The sequence below is a fragment of the Caenorhabditis elegans genome, chromosome V (assembly GCF_000002985.6).
Source record: "Caenorhabditis elegans chromosome V".
Classification (NCBI taxonomy): Eukaryota; Metazoa; Nematoda; class Chromadorea; order Rhabditida; family Rhabditidae; genus Caenorhabditis; species Caenorhabditis elegans.
The window spans coordinates 6,660,278-6,679,115 of NC_003283.11; the positions used below are offsets into that span (position 1 = coordinate 6,660,278).

At 34.6% G+C, this 18,838-nt stretch overlaps 5 protein-coding genes and 1 non-coding gene across 8 annotated transcripts; 3 read left to right on the forward strand and 3 right to left on the reverse strand.

Moving 5' to 3' along the window:
* Positions 1-1,913: 1,913 nt before the first annotated feature.
* pmp-5 lies at positions 1,914-5,536 on the reverse strand. Of its 2 annotated transcripts, NM_072288.7 has the most exons (13): positions 5,387-5,536; positions 4,935-5,062; positions 4,748-4,890; positions 4,568-4,687; positions 4,388-4,513; positions 4,184-4,329; positions 4,013-4,137; positions 3,871-3,962; positions 3,344-3,513; positions 2,970-3,215; positions 2,834-2,921; positions 2,588-2,732; positions 1,914-2,104 (listed from the first exon to the last, which is right to left on the reverse strand). In NM_072288.7, exons 1-13 carry the CDS (start codon positions 5,529-5,531, stop codon positions 1,982-1,984), a joined length of 1,797 nt encoding a protein of 598 aa, NP_504689.1. In that variant the 5' UTR covers positions 5,532-5,536; the 3' UTR covers positions 1,914-1,981. The 2 variants fall into 2 exon arrangements, with proteins under 2 accessions (NP_504689.1, NP_001024131.1); NM_001028960.6 differs by having other exon boundaries at positions 1,916-2,732.
* mir-70 lies at positions 5,259-5,358 on the reverse strand. Its single transcript, NR_000794.2, has one exon. It is a non-coding gene; the product is annotated as a pre-microRNA mir-70 (primary transcript).
* A 1,472-nt stretch (positions 5,537-7,008) lies between the features above and the next one.
* On the reverse strand, positions 7,009-8,564 carry str-180 (Serpentine receptor class r-10; the record flags this gene model as incomplete). Of its 2 annotated transcripts, none has more annotated exons than NM_001373044.1 (7): positions 7,009-7,145; positions 7,192-7,369; positions 7,416-7,547; positions 7,596-7,737; positions 7,879-8,010; positions 8,054-8,220; positions 8,367-8,542. In NM_001373044.1, 7 exons carry the CDS (start codon positions 8,505-8,507, stop codon positions 7,123-7,125), a joined length of 915 nt encoding a protein of 304 aa, NP_001360041.1. The 2 variants fall into 2 exon arrangements, with proteins under 2 accessions (NP_001360041.1, NP_001367855.1); NM_001380675.1 differs by having other exon boundaries at positions 7,123-7,145; positions 8,367-8,564.
* A 978-nt stretch (positions 8,565-9,542) lies between these two features.
* On the forward strand, positions 9,543-11,759 carry cest-28 (Carboxylic ester hydrolase). Its single transcript, NM_072290.4, has 6 exons — positions 9,543-9,638; positions 9,779-10,018; positions 10,161-10,494; positions 10,537-11,045; positions 11,205-11,479; positions 11,526-11,759. Exons 1-6 carry the CDS (start codon positions 9,546-9,548, stop codon positions 11,719-11,721), a joined length of 1,647 nt encoding a protein of 548 aa, NP_504691.2. The 5' UTR covers positions 9,543-9,545; the 3' UTR covers positions 11,722-11,759.
* Positions 11,760-13,989: 2,230 nt separating this feature from the next.
* On the forward strand, positions 13,990-16,145 carry cest-31 (Carboxylic ester hydrolase). The gene is made up of 10 exons (NM_072291.6): positions 13,990-14,083; positions 14,138-14,386; positions 14,433-14,518; positions 14,566-14,810; positions 14,854-14,976; positions 15,021-15,230; positions 15,277-15,440; positions 15,500-15,644; positions 15,694-15,823; positions 15,869-16,145. The coding sequence occupies exons 1-10, from the start codon at positions 13,991-13,993 to the stop codon at positions 16,047-16,049; spliced, it is 1,626 nt and encodes a 541-aa protein (NP_504692.3). The 5' UTR covers position 13,990; the 3' UTR covers positions 16,050-16,145.
* A 376-nt stretch (positions 16,146-16,521) lies between these two features.
* On the forward strand, positions 16,522-18,831 carry cest-34 (Carboxylic ester hydrolase). The gene is made up of 8 exons (NM_001373045.3): positions 16,522-16,615; positions 16,913-17,161; positions 17,209-17,297; positions 17,356-17,600; positions 17,646-17,768; positions 17,822-18,031; positions 18,085-18,408; positions 18,457-18,831. Exons 1-8 carry the CDS (start codon positions 16,523-16,525, stop codon positions 18,774-18,776), a joined length of 1,653 nt encoding a protein of 550 aa, NP_001360105.1. The 5' UTR covers position 16,522; the 3' UTR covers positions 18,777-18,831.
* Positions 18,832-18,838: the final 7 nt, after the last annotated feature.

The window sequence follows — 18,838 nt, forward strand, 5'->3', positions numbered from 1 at the left end:
TAGCAGGCAATGTCATTCAAAACGACCTCATATTGTGGTATTGGTGGTGGTGGTTTTGGAGGGGCCCGAATACGTTGTGGTGCGGAAAAATAAAGGGGAAAAAGAAAGAGCTGGTTTTTCAAAAGAGGAGAGAAAGTGAGAGAGAGAGAGCAAAGATAATGAAAAAAAGGAAAATTTGAAAGAACGGGAGGGAAACCCAAGGAGAAAGTTTTTTTCTTAAAGGTTTCGGAATATACTCACAATCGTGACGTTGGTAATGTTATGCGTTTTGTTTATGAAATAATGAAATGAATAATATGCTGACCTGATCCGTGGAAACGTAACAGACAATTAAAACAATTGAGAATTAAATTTATGTACCCAATTATTTGTGCGATTACTGTTATAATTTCAAATCTAAGAACACCCATAAGTATCAAGTTGGGCAAAAATCTAAAATTGGTTCTTATGAGTTAAAAAAGTATCGTAAGTGGCCATGTTTGATAAAATTTTCTCGTTAGCCCAACATGATACTAAATAAAAGTTGACAAGAAACAGGTCATAATTTAAAAAAAGAATTGAAATACACTTTAGCATACCCTTGTTATTGTATTGTAAGCTGCCTGGCAGACATATCAAACTTGCTCAAATCACGCTAAAATTTCTCAGCTCATGTTATGCCGAAACTAGTGAAATTGATACATTTTCGGGCAATTTCCTCTAGCCTCGATTTTCTTATTCAATTATCGCGGGAAATTGAAAAGCACGAGAAAAAAAACAATTGGAAAATAACAAGAATAGGAGATAATCTTGAGATTGGATCGGATAACACTAAACTTCTGATTCTAATAATTGTGGTTTTGGGCGAAAAAACAGGAAAGTGTCCTCACAAATCCCTTCTAGACTATAAACACAATTGTTTTTTTTTAATTTTTTGAAATAAAAATTTAATATTAGATTTTCATGAGATACATTTTATGTCAGAGAATTGAAATTTTTAATAAGAAAAATCTGAAGCCGAGGTAACCATTTTTGCAAAAAAATTTTTCTGCAAAAAGATATGTTTCCGTAGTATATAAAAAAAAGTTTTCCTGGAGCTAGTCAAATCCCAGGTTCTAAACGAATCCGAGAATTACTCAACAGCTGAAATTAGCACAATAAGTCCAAGTTACTAGAAATCGTGCTAGAAATTTTCTTCTCTGCAATTGAAAAAATCACTCAGAAAGTGCTGTAGACCATAAGAATTATTGGGCTCAAAATATTAAATAAAAATCAATTTTTCAATTGGCATTTTTTTTTAATTCCTAGTCGAACAATTTTTCAAGGGGTTAGCTGTTTCAAAATTTAGGCTATTACCGATTGTGATCAATGTTTGAATAAATATCTTTCAGTGGATGCATTGAGTTCTGCCGAATAACTTTCACTGGAAATGAACACTTTTTTTGGAAAATCTTTCTATTAACTCCTGTCTAAGAAATAAACGACCCAATTTTTAGAAAACTAGATTAAACAATTCTTGACTATCGAAACATTGAAGTGCAAATTCTGAGAATAAAGACCGTGAATGACATTTCCACGCACTCTTCTCATCTTATTGTACTCTCCTTCTTTTCATCTCATTTGCAGTATCAATTCCATCTTCTTCTCAAAAAAACGAGGAGGCGGACTAGCTCATCCTCTTCTTCTCAATTTTTTTCTCGCTTTTAATATTCATATCGTTAGAATATTCGATTAGTAAAAATGTATGCGAGTAGCCGAATTGAGAGAAGCTCAAAAAATGGAATGAAGGAGAGGAGGAAGAAGAAGGAAATGCTTGTATATCATTGAAATATGAGAAATTTGTGTGTGTATGCTCATGTGCTTTACGTATTCCTGACAGCAAAATGCATACTTCAAACGGCTCCAGTGTCCACAAACGAAGCATCATTTCAGTTATTTTTCTTCAGATTTTTATGGATGAAGTAAAGTAGAACAACAATGAAAACAAAATTAACGGCAAATATTAAAACTTTTGATTGTGAATTTCATGAAAAAGGAAAGACGATGAAGATGGAATTCGAAGCTCAAAATCGTGATGGCTTCGGAGAGATTTGCGGTGGCCAACGGAGATGTAGGTGATTGAATGCTGAAAATTTGGAATTTTTAGGGTAGATCCAATTTTTGAAAAACTAATTAAAAAATAATCATCGTAAGTTTTTATGTGGTGTGGTGATCACGACCTGTTTTCTACCAATTAAAGCAAAAAACCAAAACGTTAAAGAAAAACTAAATTTTTAAAAATTTACGGAGATTGGAAATTAACAAAAATCCTTTATCTTGAGATTTCCAATATTTTTATTTAAAATTTAGAGAACTACATAGTGCACAGTTGTTTTCTTCAAAATTTCTAATTGCTTCTTGATTCTCATCATCCCAAATGAATCCCTCTCAAGTGCCCTTTTTATCGATGACGATGCAACCCTAGCGAAAATCCATTTTGTGCGATTGGCTCCCTTCTAGCCTTCTTCTTGGAGCCGAGAAAAAAAACCAATTTCCGGTGCAAGAAGCCATTATTGAAAATTGGTGGCTCTTACCAGCCTTCAAATCACAGCCAAAAAATGGGACCAACCTTTCTGAGCATTTCATACATTGCGTTCTCCATTCCTTCATCCACGTTGCAAGTCGACTCATCGAGGAACGCGACTGTTGGCTCTGCTAAGATCATTCTAGCAAAACACAGGCGCTGTTGCTCGCCTGGGGACAGCGTTTCTTGCCTGGAAAACCAATGTAAAGAAAAATAAAAATTGGTCAAATCAGAAAGTATAAAAAGCTTTCTTCTTACATATTCCAATAAAATGAAATAAAAATCACTTACCATTCAAAATCAACGCTATCATGAATATTTCCCACAATTGGCAACAAGTGCCCAAGTTTCAATTCATGCAGAATTCGAACGATTTCCTCTGAAAAAATCATTCAAATAGTTTTTTTTCAAAATCCAAGTTCCCCACCATCATTTCCGGATTTCTCTTCATTTTCCTCTGCTGGGAAAACAAGTTGCTGTTTCAGAGACAACCTTCCCACTGGGAAATATGGTTTCTGCGGTAAGAAATAGGCATCTGTCTTTTTAAAGTGTTTTTTCAAGATGCCTTGATGAGGCCACATATCGGCAATCACTCTCATCAACGACGTTTTTCCGATTCCACTGTCTCCGGTGATAAGCAATGTCTTGTTACGAGGCAAGTGGAATGTCAAATCTGTATAACCACTTTGGAATAATATTAAAACAAATATCATAAATCCGCCCACTAATCCGAACATCAATCTAGTATAATCCAGTTTCGGAGATTCAGATATTAAGCGATACGTGATTAAAAAAACTTACTTTCAATAATGCGGATATTCGAATTGGTTGGTGGACCAAACGACAGGTGCTCAGTCTCAATAAGATTATCATCTCCGGATGCTTTTTCAGGGAGCTCCGAGTTACGACGGAAAGCTTCGTTTTTAATTCCCGATTGGTGAAGCTTTCCAGTGTCTACGAATTCGCTCACTCTGAAAAATTAAGAAGTTTGAAAAAAACTTCACTCAATTCAGTGTTAGACAGCAGGGCTTTTTGGCAAACGTACAAAATCGCTTATTTCAGTTTGACAATACAAAAAATTAATACAGATATGTAGGAAAAATTCCTTCGATTTGAAAATAATACTTTTCTTTTTTGAAAAGTTTGAAGAATAGCGAGCCAGGTGGTGGAAATAATTTCGAATATTTCCCGTTAACTTATCCCGTTCACTTATTGGCTATTATACATGGGATGCTCTCTATTTATTGTAAGTTCCCACTTTACTTCTAATTTTAGTGATTAGAGCATATACATACAAACAAAAGTTACAAAAGTGTTCACTATAAAACCTCATGATATATCCTCCGAGCTCTGCAATATTCATTGCCAAATCTGTCAGTCTTGTAAAACAATTGATGAGGTAGATGAAGTAGAATGCGTTCTGAAAATATTTGTTATTTTCATTGTTAACCTTCAAATGTCTTGGCTCACATTACTAATTTGTCCAGAAAGTTCAGCAGGAGTGAGATTATCGTACATATGAAACACAAACAGTGGGAAAAGTTGAAGGATGTAGGACATGCAGCCTCCGTAGTAATCAAAGAAGGATTGGAAGACTGAAATAAAAATAATATTTAAATAAATAGAAATTCGAATTTTTACATTGAGATGGGAATCTCCAGCACATGAAGTTCAATAATCTTTTGAAGAGAACATCGAAGGAAAGATCGGAGAATACATGCTCGAACTCTGCCGATTTATAGAATGCGGACTCTTCAGCGTTCACGCGCACGGAAACATGTTTGTATCTGAAAATATAACATGTTAGTTTATATTTGAAGTTCTTAAATTTAAATTTTTAATTACCTGAAATCTCCCTCAGCTTTCTCAACTCTCGCTGCCCAGGGGGTAATTGGGCCGATTAAAATTCTATTGATAATCACGCCGATCAAGAAATAGGCGACAATCATTCCAAATCCCCATCCTCCGGCACTGAAATTATTGAACATTGATTCAAAAAAAAAACTACAAAAATTAAAATCTTACGTCTCCCACACTCGTACTCCATAGTATGAAATAATGAATGGAGACAGCAAAACTGTTGGAATAATGCTTGTACCCAACAGTTTTGTCAATTTATCAGCGTCTTGAGTGATTCTTTGATCTCTATAAATATTTCAGAAAATAATAAATTAAAGTTTTGCAGAAATATTATTTTTATCTTACGGGTTGTCAATTCCGTGATCGTCGACCCCATTCAACTGATAATAAAAGTTGTTTTTGTAATAAAGTTTATGCAGACATTGTACTAGATTTTTCCGTTGTTGAATATACAGACACCAGGAGAAAAAGTTCATGAGTGCCATCAACTGAAAGTCAATCCAAATATTCATATTTCGATTAATAAAATTACCAAACACAATCCAACATAACAAAGGGAAGCGATCCAAAAAATATGCCAGAATTTCGGTTCATCTTTTTCAATCAACGCCACATAGAACTTTCCAGGAATTACTCCGGTTTTGTAGTTGACAATTTCATCTGGAAGATTTTTTACCGTTGAGTTTCAGAAGTATATTTTTTCTGATCAAATACACACGTACAATTTTTGGGTTTAAGGCAAATTCAACAAATTCTCAACGTGTTAGAAAAAGTTAAATTTAAAAGTTGACACCATCTCAGTCCCAAAAAGAATATGGTGATTCAAATGTATAATTCAAAGCTCAAAAATAATGGAATAAACAATTCAAACTATGGAAACACCAACGACGTATTACATTTCTTCATAAGTGTTATTCGTCGATAGTATTTCGATAGTTTTCATCGTTTTATTTTGAATAAAAATAATAAAAATAGAATACTAACTTCCGACTGAAGCTGCAATAGTGACAGCAGTCAGCACAAGGGTTAGCCAAGTGTTCGAGTAGATGAGTGGGAACAGACGGAAGAGATTGTAGAAGACACGAAACCCGAATTCGAACTTCTTTTCAATCACTTGAAGCTTACCCATTTTATCTGGAAACATTTTCTTGACACGGAAAAGGGTAGGCGGAGACTGATCACAGAATGAACTTTGATGTATAGGCAGTGTATAAAGGAGAGATGGTTTGAGGCTGATAACAAAAGAAATATGAATGGAAGCAATGGATACGCAGTAAGAACAATATATGAACGATCGAAAAGTGATTTTTGCAGCGGCTGTATTGCACTGATAACAAAATTGATTATCTGTTTAGACTTTTGAAGATTATTTTCAAAATGTTGCAAATAAAGAACATAGATTGTTGATTGTTTTGTTAATTTTTTGATATTTCAAATTTGCTGGACTCTAAAATTGGCCTAAACAACCTTAATTTAATATTTTGAAAACTTTTTAAATTAAAGAAAATTTATAAATTTAGCTTTAAAAACAACTAAGTCATTCATAATTTTAAAATATTTTAATTGTTTTCGCAAGTTGGAAAAAATAATTTAAAAATGAAAAAACATCCCATAATTTGTTTACAGGTATTACGGTTTATTGAAAGTTCTTCGTCATTTAGGACAAGTATTTGTTCCAAAATTTTTGTAGCAAAACTAATCAACTTACAATATTCTTCATTTTCAGATTGAATAGCGATGAATTGTGACATGGGCGCATACAGAAATGGAACAGTAGTAACGGACACGCATATAAGATAAAGATGGAAGGAAACATGATTGATGCGAACCACCCGGGAGAAAACTGTGAAAATGCAAACAGATGGTAAAGAATGGAAGATCAGACGATTTAATTTCAAGAAATCTTTGCCGAGCAAAAAAACAATACCAGCGAAACAAAAGAACAAAGAGACCGCAAATTGATCAATCGAAAAATGAAAGGAATGAAAGGCGTCGGGGGTAGAAACCTATTTACGACTCTCGAAAAATTAATTCCATTATCAGCACAGTCTTGATTTATCGGTAGCGACAAGGGCTTATTTATCAAGAAGCACGTACTCGGGAATCCTTGATTATAAGCAGAAAAGTCCCGAAAAAGCTTGCAGTGCAAATTGTGATCTGTTACGTTTGACTAAGATTATATGTCTGAATGTACATAGTTTGCTGTAAGTTATTAAAAGTAGTGAATGTTCTAGAAATTCTTAATGCTTTTGAAATTAAACTAAATAGTATTTTTGATTTAACACCCAAAGTCTGATACCCAAAGTTCTGGATTTAATTTTTCTTTTTTCTTTTATTTTTCGCAAACGCGCAATAAATGAAAACCAGCGACATTAAAATTTTCTGTCACATACTCCGTTATAGTTGTTAGCTTAAATAGTGATTAATTAATGTAGTTTATAGGTCATTTCAAATAATAATAATGAAATGCCCTATTATCTGAAAGTTTCTGCAAACATGAAATATACTTGTCAATGAATTTTCATATGATTGATTGGTGTTTGTTTGAATTGAATATTTGGTCATTTATCAGTGTTTGTAAATGTTTGTAATTGCCTATTTAGAGAAAATGTTAAATTTAATTTAATATATAGCTTCCAATCATTAGAAAATACAGCGTAAAATTAATGCAAAAATAACAAATCAAAAATCAAACTTTGAATGCTTATTTGAGTTTTGGATCATACCGGACTGCAAAGCAATTCTGAAAAAAAAACAAATTTGGAAATAAAATTGCTCGAGATGCTTACGGTATGTTGCTCTTTTGTAATTCTTAATGATAAATATATTGGGAAGTGGATCGAGTGCAGTAAAAATTGACATAGTGACAGTGATAACGACGCTGATACGGCCAAGATTTATATTAAAAAGTGGGCAAATTAGAATTAGAGAACTAGGAATATACACCATGAAAATAGGAATGACTGTCTGCAAATTATTGTTCATTGTTTTTTCAAAATAAAAGTGCAGGTACCTGCCACACCAAAGCTTTGAATAATTGATGCTGTAGTCCTTGTGCAAGGCTTGAAAACGAATTTTTCGTCATTGTAGACACAAGTTTGTAGCATCGATAACCAAAAAAGTATACAACAAATGAAGAGGAAGTCTGAAATTCAACTTTCCGGAGTACATTCAAATTTAAAGTCGCTTTTACCATCATGCTCCAGAGAATACACATTCCAACGATAGGAAGTGGTTCAAAACCGTGAAGGCCGTTTTTGTCCTCTCGAAAATAATAAAATCCAGTATAAACAATATCCTCCATTTTCCAGTCAAATGTCTCCAAAATATCCGACCTAAAATAAGGAATATCACTTTTTAAAGTCTTGAAGCACAATTAGTTATAGGATTGGTAGATAGTTTTTATCACGACATTTTAAATATGTACTTTTCAGATAGAAGAATGATTTTTCAAAATTTATAATTAAATTACTAACCTTATCAGTTCAGTAAATCCATCATCATCGGGAAAAATGAAAAATATTGTGAGACTCCAAATTGCTCCGTAGCTGGCGGGAATAAAGCACCAGGCAACGAACTTCCAACCTTCGAACATATTTCGATGATTACTGAAAATGGGATATCTTTGATGATCAACTAAAAGAAACCTACACATGCAAGGATCCATATCGGTACATAAAATGAATAGCGAGGATAGATGAAGAACATCCATAACAACCGCTGACAACACTATTTATCACTTTCATGATAGTACGGTTTACCCATGCATCCTTTGCTTCCACAATTATTATAGCTCGTGATCCATAAGAATGGACAAACTAAACACAATTTTTAAAATCAAAATTTTACCGTTTTAGCAAGGATTTCATATTAGGCAGATATTTATGACTGCCTGCCTGCCTCCTCTTAATCTTGTCTGCATTTTAGCGACTTAAAAAAATGATCATGATAATATCAAACTCACAGGTCTCACAACTTTTCCCGCAATGCAATAAATAATCTCGAAAAACGAAATGTACAACATTAAATACCGATATCGTCCAATTTCCTTTGGAGATTTTTTAATGATTAAATAAATCATAAAACAATTCATTATGATAGTCATAACTGCAAACACATCCTGAAACCAACCCCAGAATATCGGTAAACCGCTGTCAAACATTTTGTCACGAATGAGCCAAGTTAGAGTTTCTTAGATCAAGAAATTGCAGAAATATGGAAACATCAAACATGGCATTTCAAATTTAATAAAAGGTCGGTGAATGCACTAATCATACATTTTAAAAAGTACTACACACGAAACATTTGAAAAACATTTAAAGAAAACTAGTATAGGTGGCTGTAAGCTTTAAAATAGTTGTTGAGTGAATGTTTGAAATGAGGGTCCCATATAGTTTACTTGACATTCAAGAGAAATATGAACACAATACATTTAATAACGAGTTTCAAGGAATTGCTAGGAGACACCACAAAAACACGAAAACGAAGGACCATAATTATTTCCATCTAAAAAATAAAATTATTCTAATACAATAAAATTTATCTAAATAACTCTGCGCGTCGAATAAGAAAAAAAATTATTACAACTTTTATTTATTTTGTTTTTGTACAGCCAAGATTAAAAAAAGCTAACTAAAACACCAATTCAATCCCTTTTTAAAAATAAATACAAACTAGCTAGTGTATGTTTCCAAAACATTTTGATTTGTTTCAGCCAGCAGACATCAACAATACAACTGTATTGTACTAGTATTGTACTATTCCGAAGAAAATTTGTTCTCAAAAATTTTAAAAGTTCAAAGTAACAATCAACTTCATTGTTTGTAATCAGATCAGACATTATTAACTATTTTTTTCCTGAAAAAAACCCTATAATGTGATAGTTTAAGTGCTGGGTGGTACAATTTCCATTAAAAAAAGTTCTTCTAATCTTGTTTGAGAAGCTGATTGAACTTTGAGTATAAAACCAAAACTCCGCGAGACACTGAAGACAGTTTATTTGATCAAAAAGTTTTTGATTGGCACGTTCGGTTGGATGCCAACGGTCTGTCTGCCACTTTGGATTTTTGGCCGATCAGAAGCTTTTTTTGTTATTTTTTAAAATAATTTTGTAATTTAGAATATTTTTTTTTTGATTTCCAGAATGGGAGGTCATTTGTCACATTTGGAACGAGAAAAGCACAGTGAAAAATTGAATGCCACCTGTGGTCCAATTCAGGGGAATGTTTATCGAATTGTGAGTTGGTAGGAAATGAGGAAAAAAACAAACGTTGAATTTTAATTGCTCTTTCCGGTATCAAGTTATCAGTTGGTTTTTGAACTGATAATTTTTTCAAGATCAAATGTTTGTTTCCAGTTTCAAAGATTGGTTTTTAGGGTGATAAAACAGTGGATGGGTATCTGGGAATACCCTTTGCAAAACCACTTGTACGATTCAAGAAACCAGAACCGGCGGGGACTTGGGAAGAAGTCAGAGACTGCACAAAATATGGCCCGAGATGTCCACAATCCGGACCATTTGCAGAGGCAATCAACTTTCAGAAAGATGATATTCCCGATGAAGCTAACTGTCTGACACTGAATGTATTTTCCAAAATATCTGATTCTAAGAACTTTGTAAGTTTTTGTAAAGTTTAAAAAGAGAGTAGCGTCGTTTAGATTTTTTTTCGACAACGTTTCACAACAAGATTTCAAAGAATATTTTCGAGCATTTAATTTTTAAAAACTTAACTAAAGCAAACCAATTTCAATTTATTAGAATAAAACCCGCCCCGTAATGGTATACATCCATGGTGGAGGATATGAATGTTCAGCATCGAGAGATTATTGTGATTACTCTGTGGCTGGAACCCTTCCGCTTAAAGACGTTGTCGTAGTCACTTTAAATTATCGAGTTGGAATTCTTGGCTTTTTCACTACAGGAGATACCGTATGCCCTGGCAATTTTGCATTATGGGATCTTACACTTGGCTTGAATTGGATTCAAAAACATATTGAATCATTTGGGGGTGATCCCGGAAATATCACAATATTCGGGCAAAGTGCTGGCGCGGCATGTGTGGATCTTCTTGCATTGAGCCCACATTCTAGAGGTTGGAAGTTAATATTTTAAAGGGTGCACTAGGAAATTTCAGATTTATTCAATCGTGTCATAGTTATGTCTGGTGGTGCTCTGTGTGAATACGCGGTTCGAACGGCAAACAGCCAGGCAAAGGTATGTTACGAATTTGCTCGTCATCTTGGATATGATGGTACCAATTCTCAAACTCTTTTCAATTGGATGAAATCAAAACCACTAGAAGAAATCGAAAAAATGAACGGGTTTCAAGTTCCAGCATCTGGAATTCTTGCTTGGACTCCTAATTTAGATGACGACTTCTTTCCAAAATCACTTGATGAGCTGAGAATAGGAGCACCAAAGAAGGATATTATGATGGGATTTGCTGAGCACGAAGGGCTCTTTTTTGAGTTTTTAATAAAAGATCCGACGCCGCCCCTAGAAGCGCTAAAACTATATGTGAATGAATATTATAAGAAAGATACTGGAGATCATTTTGAAGCTACACGAAATAAAATTATTGAATTTTATTCACGAAATGTTGAGGATACCGATGAGAAAAGTACCAAAGAGCGATTGATTGATGTGAGTCAAACTATTAATTTTTGTGCTAGCAAATGACACCCTTGCAATGCTGAATAAAAATTATTTCTTTGAAATTTTTATAGATCACATGGAAAATGTTGAAAAAGTTTTTTATATCACCATTTATATTTTTTCAAAGCTTAAAAAATTATTTTTCAGTTTGTGGGTGATGCTCTATTCACCGCTGGAGTTTTTGATAACGCCAAGAATTGCCTCAAGCATGGTAATAACGTATGGCTCTATATTTTCGATTATTGCAACCCTTCTGGATTCGGGAATCAGGAAGAATTTATGACATTCGTTGCCCCAACGCATTGTACAGATTTACGTTATGTTCTTGGAGAAGGACTGTACAGTGATTTCCAGCCAACAGAGGAAGAACATAAAATGATTGAAAAAATGACTACGATCTACTCCAATTTCGCAAAATACGGGTTTTCTTGAAATTTTGATTGAAATTTTAACTGTATTGTTTTTTAGAAACCCAAACGAACATGGGTCATCGGAATGGGAAAAGTTCACATTGGACAATCCACGTAGGCATTTCCAAATTTCGTATCCACGTGGAAAAATGAGGAATGATTATCATCCAGATAGAATGAAGTTTCTCGAATTAATTCGAGCGAAAAATCAGAACCTGGAAAATGTGGTTTATGGCCGTGGTTTGAATTCTTAAAATGGCAATGTTTCGAACAAAGTAAAACTCTTGCATTTATTTTCTTTTATTTTTATTTTTAGCTTGTACAGGGTGGGCCAAAAGTATGGTAACACGTTTGCAGCTTTATAACTTCACGTGTGGAGAGAGTTATTACATCAATGTGTACAAGTTTTGTTCTCCATAAAATACTGACCAGATGAACGTTTTGAATTTTCAAAATATCCCCATCCGCATCGCTGCAGGCCTTAAGAACTTTTGAGATCACGATCTTTATGGCACGAAAGTCGGCATTCTGCGGGATTTCTACATTTTTCTCGAGGAATCCATCAAGTATCTTACAAGTTTTTATAGTTCAAAGAATGCTTTTGGTCTGGAGATTCTTTAAAAACAAAAATCCAAAAAATTTCAGTCGTGGTATTTCTGTCATGGACTGTGGCAGTAGTTTAAGTCTTGAATGCCACAGTCGCCAGAAAGATGGATGTGAGCGGCGGCAGCAGTATGAAGAAAAATTCATTTTAGTACTTTTTGGCACGGTTTGACCTGACTTTTCAGAATTTTTAGAAAAAAATTAGCTCTGCTGATTTTGTGGGTCGTTACGCCTTGTGAAACCAAAAAAACTGAGTAAATTTCGGAAAGTTGAATTCATGAAATATTCTAAGGTTCTTGCTAGGCGCCAGTGTCGACACAGAAAATTTTTATATGCTACAAAAACAATCAAAAACGCTTCTTCACTTCTTTAACTTTCAATTTAACATAAAAATCATGCATCTGAAAATTATTGGCGTGCGTGGGAGGTGCGTTTGTGTGGGAAGTGCCGCGTGCCAAAACGCCGTTTTTTCGAAAGGGTTCGCCAAATTGCCGAGGTGATTAAAATCGCACCTTATTGGGAAACATTACAAATTTTGGGTCAAATTGAAGGAAATTTATTCAGCTATCAGTATTCAATAGAAGAATGTACGTATGACGTGGCAGTCGCGCGAAAATCTCATGTAAAAGAGCGCTTCATGTGTTACCATACTTTTGGCCCACCCTGTAATTTGTATTGAATAAACTTCCAATCCTGATTGCTATTCTCAACGCCTGATAAATTTTAAAAATTGGTTGAATTACAAAAACTCAAGTGACATCATTACTTATTTAAAAAAGAAACAGTCGTTCGCACGCGCAAAGCGCGTGCTCCGACTGGTGTACGCTTATTTTAAAGTGCTAATGTAACATTTTTGTACAGTTACACATTTTCCTGGAGTTTTGCGGACTTTCAAGAAAATTCTAAAACTTTCAAGATTTTTCTAAAAATATTCTAGACCTTTTCAGATCTTTCTAGAAAATTCTACAACTTTCCAGATTTTTTCAAATTCTAAGCGCTTTCAGAATTAAATTAGAAAATATTTCTAGGTGCCAGAAGCTTCGAGTTCAATCAAAAAAACTGACCTTCAGGTATATGAATGACCGCATTTTTTTATTGGGAGATTTATTTACTTTAACAATTTCAAAAATTAGTATCTGACTTAAAATGAACTACTTTTGAAATGTTTCTTCGGGGACTTGTTTTGAATTTCACACGCTTTCAGAATTTAATTACAAAATTCTTCTAGGTGCCAGAAGCTTCGAGTTTAATCGAAAAAACTGACCGTCAGGCATATAAATTACCGCATTTTTTATTGGGAGATTTATTTAGTTATCATAATTTCAAAAATTAATATCTGACTAAAAATGACATTTTTTTGAAATGTTCCTTCGGGGACTTGTTTCAAATTTTAAGCGCTTTCAGAATTTAATTACATTTTTTTCTAGGTGCCAGAAGCTTCGAGTTCAATCGAAAAAAACTGACCGTCAGGCATATAAATGACCGCATTTTTTATTGGGAGATTTACTAAGTTATCATAATTTCTAAATTTAATTTCTGACTTAAAATGAACTTTTTTGAAAATGATTCTTCGGGGACTTGTTTCAAATTTTAAGCACTTTAGAATTTAATTACAAATTTTTTCCTGGTGCCAGAAGCTTCGAGTTCAATCAAAAAAACGGACCTTCAGGCATATAAATGACCAGAGCTCAATTTTGTTGATAAGAAAATAATTTGTTTGTGTACTGTCTGTTGTGAGCTGATATGAATGCAAAAAGTTAAACTTTTAAACGCCGCGTGTCTTCTCTCACTTTTCGCTCGTCAATTCTCTAACAACGCTTTGAATTTCAAAATCAAATTTTTCTGTAAAAATGTTTTATTTTTAAATTTTTTATGTTAAAAGACACAAAATTCAATATTCATAATTTATATTGTTTCAGAATGGGTGGTCATCTTTCACATCTAAAACCAAAACCACTTCTGAATGTTTTAAACTCGACATGCGGTCCAGTTCAGGGAAACCTTTATCGTCATGTGAGAATTCCGAGAAACCACTATTTTTTCATTTCTAAAAATAAAGTTTTTAAGGGAAATGAAGAGGTCCATGGTTATTTGGGGATTCCATATGCTCAACCACCAATCGGAATACTTCGATTCAAAAAACCTGTCAGTGCGGACGTTTGGACAGAAACCAGAGATTGCACGAAGTACGGTCCCAGGTGCCCTCCCTCTGGAATGCTCTATGAGAATCTCCAACTGCCGAATACAGACATTCCAGATGAAGCAAACTGTTTGAGTTTGAATGTGTTTTGTCCTCAGTGGGAAATTAAGCAATCGGTGGGCACTTTTACAACTGAGTTGAGGAGAAAATATAACATTTCAGGCAAAACATCCAGTTATGATTTTCATTCACGGTGGTGGTTTCGAGCTTAGTGCATCCAAAGACTATTGTGATTATTCTCTTTCTGGGTAGAATAATTTATTGGAGTAAAAGTATGGGATTCATATTTTTTCAGAACTCTTCCACTGAAAGATGTCATTGTCGTAACTGTGAATTATCGGGTCGGCGCTCTCGGATTCCTTACTACAGGAGATGATTCCTGTCGTGGAAACTTTGGACTATGGGATCTTACTTTGGCTCTGAAATGGGTCTCCACGCATATTTCTTCTTTTGGTGGAGACCCGAAGAACGTGACTCTTTTTGGACAGAGTGCTGGAGCAGTTTGTGCAGATTTGCTCAATTTAAGCCCTTATTCTAGAGGCAAGTATGAATACTTAAATCCAAAATAGATTTATTACTTCAGATTTATTTCATAAATTGATAATTATGTCCGGAAGTGCTCATGTTCCATTTGCAATTCGAACTGAAGAAAATCAAGCGCTTGTTTGCATGGAATATGCTAGAAGCAGAGGGTTTTCCGGGTCAGGTATTTTTGATCTGACCAGTTTTGAGAATAAATTGTGTTTTTAGGTTCAGCGGAACTCCTGGAGTTTTTTGAAAACCTACCTATCGAGAAACTATTAGAGAAGACGGGATTGAAACATACCGTTTCTATAGATCTATCGTTTGCACCAAATTTGGACGGTGACTTCTTCCCAAAACCACTTGAAGAACTTCGGCGAGAAACTCGAAAAAAGCCGGTCATTGTTGGAATGATGGAAGACGAAGGCCTTATTACAGGTTCAATTTCAAAATAATTACTTTAAATAATTAAGATAGTTTTCAGCATTTGCAGACGGAGATTTTACAACTTGTGAAGAAAATTTTAAAAGACGAGTTGAATCCGAATACAGAGGTGACGTAGTAGAAAATCCAGAAAATGTGCAGAAAAATATAATGAATTTTTACACAAATTACTGTGATGAATCGGAGGAAAGAAAACTTGTTGATGTAAGCTTAAAGGAAACTCCAGCTTTTTTCACTAATAAGTATTTGATATCTTATTTTAGTACATTGGACATTCTGTGTACAACGCTGGAGTTCTACTGTCTGCCGAAAGTTTAGCTCGAGCTGGGAACTGTGTGTATTTCTATGTATTCGATTTCTGGAACCCAGATGGTTTTGGACCTGTTGGGAGCATTGTGCCATTTAAAGGTTTCCGTTTTCAAAGTTTTCCGTTTTCAAACTTTTTGAAATGTTTTAGGTGCTGCACATTGCAGTGAACTACGTTACATTATTGGTGAAGGAGTGTACAGCAAATTTGATGCAAATGAAAAAGATTTGAAAATGATGGAATATATGACTACTATGTTCACTAATTTTGCAAAATATGGGTATTTTTCAATTGTTTCTAACAGAAAATATGTTTATTTATTCAGAAATCCTAATATACCCGGCGTGACAAACTGGGAAACTTACACCGAAGGAAGTCGACATTTTCACATTGATTCAACTGACAGTGAAATGAAAGACAGTTTTCAAGAAAACCGCTGCCAATTTTTGAAACAAATACAAGAGCAAAGCAAGCGTTATCAGCACATTTTCTACGGGAAAAAATAACTACTAACTATTCTCTCTGTATTTTAATCTCTCCTCTCGTGTTTTGAAAATTTGTGACCCATTTTGTGTCAATAAACTACAAAAAGGCGGGGCGAAAGAGAAATAGAGTGTTGTCTGAGGAGGAAGCGATTACACAATGTTTGGCAAAAGATGAGAGACAACAAATAAATAGAGGAGATATAGAGGGTAAAGAATAGACATTTGATTGAAAAATCAGTTTTTTTTTTCACTTTTATTTTTGGATAGTTTTGTTCCTTGTTTTCCAGAGTCCGAAAAGTTTAAAAAAAAACAAGTTGATTAATTCTAGTATTTTTATTGATTTTAATGGCTTTGAATTTTTTTACAAAACTACAGAGCTTGAAAACTTGATAAGATATGGTTACTATCGCTTATTTGTTATCAATAGATTTCTGGTACATGCCTATTTTGTTTCTTCTTTTTTTTTCTATGAACAGAAAAACGAAGTTTTCAGAATGGGAGGATATCTTTCATATTTGAAGCCTGAACCACTTGGAACGGTTCTCAATACTTCCTGCGGGCCTGTTCTAGGAAACCTCTATCGTCATGTAAATTTTTTTTTCAAAGAGGGAGTATAGTTAATGGTATTTTTATTTTCTAAACAACCGAACGTTACGGTACTTTTTTAGTCAACGGGTAAAATTCCAGATTTTAGCTTAATTAGGCCTTGTGTTTGAAATTTGAGCCGCCATAAAATATGAATGTTTTTTGAGAATTAAAAACAAATCTCATCATAAAATTTGGAATTTAGGAGAAAATAATATCAAAAAACCCCCGAAAACGATATTCCTCCATTAACAATGGATGTATATCAGAGTGATAGCTATTAATTTTCAACCTTCCAGGGAGACAAAGAGGTTCATGGATACTTAGGAATGCCATACGCCAAGCCTCCAACGGGCGAAATGCGATTTGCAAAACCAGTCCCCGCGGATGACTGGACAGAAACTAGAGACTGTACTAAATATGGTCCCAGATGCCCACCTTCTGGGCAAGGACTCGAAAAAGGAATGTTCGTGAATCCAGATGAGCCTGATGAGGCAAATGGGCTGTCTGTAAATGTTTTTGTTCCGGGATGGGAGTCCAGTGAATATGTAAGTTTTATGAACACATATTTTTCTAAATCAATTTTTTGATTAAGAAAAATGCGCGCCCAGTGATGGTATATGTGCACGGTGGTGGATTTGAAATTTCTTCATCCAGAGAATTTTGTGATTATTCTATTTCAAGGTTCGTGATCGAATTTATTCTGTTTTTTAATTTAAATTTTCTCATTTTATTATTCTAGCACTCTTCCAATGAAAGATGTTATCCTTGTCACTATGAATTATCGCCTTGGAATTCTTGGATTCTTTACTACCGGAGATGAAGTTTGTCCTGGAAACTTTGGATTATGGGATCAAACTCTCGCTTTACAATGGGTTCAAAAACATATTGCCTCATTCGGAGGGGACCCAAATAATGTCACACTTTTTGGGCAGAGTGCAGGTGGAGCTTGCGTAGATCTTCTCACGTTGAGTCCGCATTCTAGAGGTGACATAACTATAGAAATTATGATAAAAAATTATATTTATTTAGATCTTTTCCAAAAAGTGGTTCCGATGTCCGGATCAGCGATGTGTGAGTTTGCAATGCGTACTGCAGAAAATGAAGCACACGTTTTTGATGATATTCTGGCCAGGCTAGGTTTTACAGGATCAGGTAAATTTCTAATTGACTGACTTGCAAATATTATTCTAACAAAAATGTTGTAGGATCAAAAGAAAGACTAGAATTCATGAGAAGCCTGCCATGTGATAAAATTACTGGAAAAACAGGATATACATATAAACAGTCTGGATTCATGAGCTTGTGCCCCAATTACGATGGGGATTTCTTCCCGAAACCATTGGATGAGTTGAGAAAAGATGCTTCAAAACGGATTTTGATGACCGGAATAGTTGGGAACGAGGGGCTTCTGTTTGGTAAGAGCGAAATTATAATTTTAATATTTATGGTTTATTTCAAATTCTTTCAGCATTCGACCGCAATACGCCATACAAAGATTACACGGATCTTTTGAGATTGAAGATAGAAGAAGATTACAAAGAAGACGTCGTAGATGATGTTGAAGGAATTCGTAAAGAAATTTTCGAATACTACACAAAAAATATTTCTGAAGGAGATGAAGAAGCCATAATGAGAAAAGCTGCAGAATTTGTTGGAGACTCCATTTTCCATACAGGAGTTCGTGCAACTGCTCAGAATGCCGCAGAGCACGGGGACGAAGTTTGGCTCTATAATTTCGATTACTGCAATCCGGATGGATTCGCTCCACTCAAGGGTTATCTGCCATACATAGGTAGGTACTAGAACTTTTCAACAATGACTAAATGTGTTTTTGTTCCAGAACCAACGCACGGAATGGAGCTTCGGTATCTGTTCGGTGACGGAATAATCAGCAAGTTTGAGCCAACGGAAGAAGAACTCAAGATGCTTGACAAATTCACAACAATGTTCGCTAACTTTGCCAAATACGGAAATCCAAATGAAACTGGCTCCAGTGCATGGGAAAAGTTCGATCCGGCCCGTCCTGGAAGACATTATCGCATCAGTTATCCAAACAGCGGAATGGAGGATGAGTTCAGTGGTGGAAGATGGAAATTCTTGGAAGAGATCCGAAAGAAGAACAAATCATTCCAACAAAATGTATATGGAAAGAAAATTTGAAGACATATTTGTTTCATTATGATGCTTGAAGATTCAATAAAAATTTATTGAATAATATAGTG

What these genes read in the sequence shown, in the direction of transcription:
- pmp-5 (NM_072288.7), bottom strand. Translation starts at nt 5,531, where the DNA reads ATGGGTAAGCTTCAAGTGATTGAAAAGAAGTTCGAATTCGGGTTTCGT. An exon ending in CTGGAGATTCCCATCTCAAT is followed by an intron (nt 4,138 to 4,183) that starts GTAAAAATTCGA and finishes TTTTTATTTCAG; the next exon opens with TCTTCCAATCCTTCTTTGAT. An exon ending in GATAGCGTTGATTTTGAATG is followed by an intron (nt 2,733 to 2,833) that starts GTAAGTGATTTT and finishes TTGGTTTTCCAG; the next exon opens with GCAAGAAACGCTGTCCCCAG.
- cest-28 (NM_072290.4), top strand. Translation starts at nt 9,546, where the DNA reads ATGGGAGGTCATTTGTCACATTTGGAACGAGAAAAGCACAGTGAAAAA. An exon ending in TATCTGATTCTAAGAACTTT is followed by an intron (nt 10,019 to 10,160) that starts GTAAGTTTTTGT and finishes TCAATTTATTAG; the next exon opens with AATAAAACCCGCCCCGTAAT. An exon ending in ATTGAGCCCACATTCTAGAG is followed by an intron (nt 10,495 to 10,536) that starts GTTGGAAGTTAA and finishes AGGAAATTTCAG; the next exon opens with ATTTATTCAATCGTGTCATA.
- cest-31 (NM_072291.6), top strand. Translation starts at nt 13,991, where the DNA reads ATGGGTGGTCATCTTTCACATCTAAAACCAAAACCACTTCTGAATGTT. An exon ending in CAGAGGGTTTTCCGGGTCAG is followed by an intron (nt 14,977 to 15,020) that starts GTATTTTTGATC and finishes TTGTGTTTTTAG; the next exon opens with GTTCAGCGGAACTCCTGGAG. An exon ending in AGGAAAGAAAACTTGTTGAT is followed by an intron (nt 15,441 to 15,499) that starts GTAAGCTTAAAG and finishes ATCTTATTTTAG; the next exon opens with TACATTGGACATTCTGTGTA.
- cest-34 (NM_001373045.3), top strand. Translation starts at nt 16,523, where the DNA reads ATGGGAGGATATCTTTCATATTTGAAGCCTGAACCACTTGGAACGGTT. An exon ending in TAGGAAACCTCTATCGTCAT is followed by an intron (nt 16,616 to 16,912) that starts GTAAATTTTTTT and finishes TCAACCTTCCAG; the next exon opens with GGAGACAAAGAGGTTCATGG. An exon ending in GATGGGAGTCCAGTGAATAT is followed by an intron (nt 17,162 to 17,208) that starts GTAAGTTTTATG and finishes TTTTTGATTAAG; the next exon opens with AAAAATGCGCGCCCAGTGAT.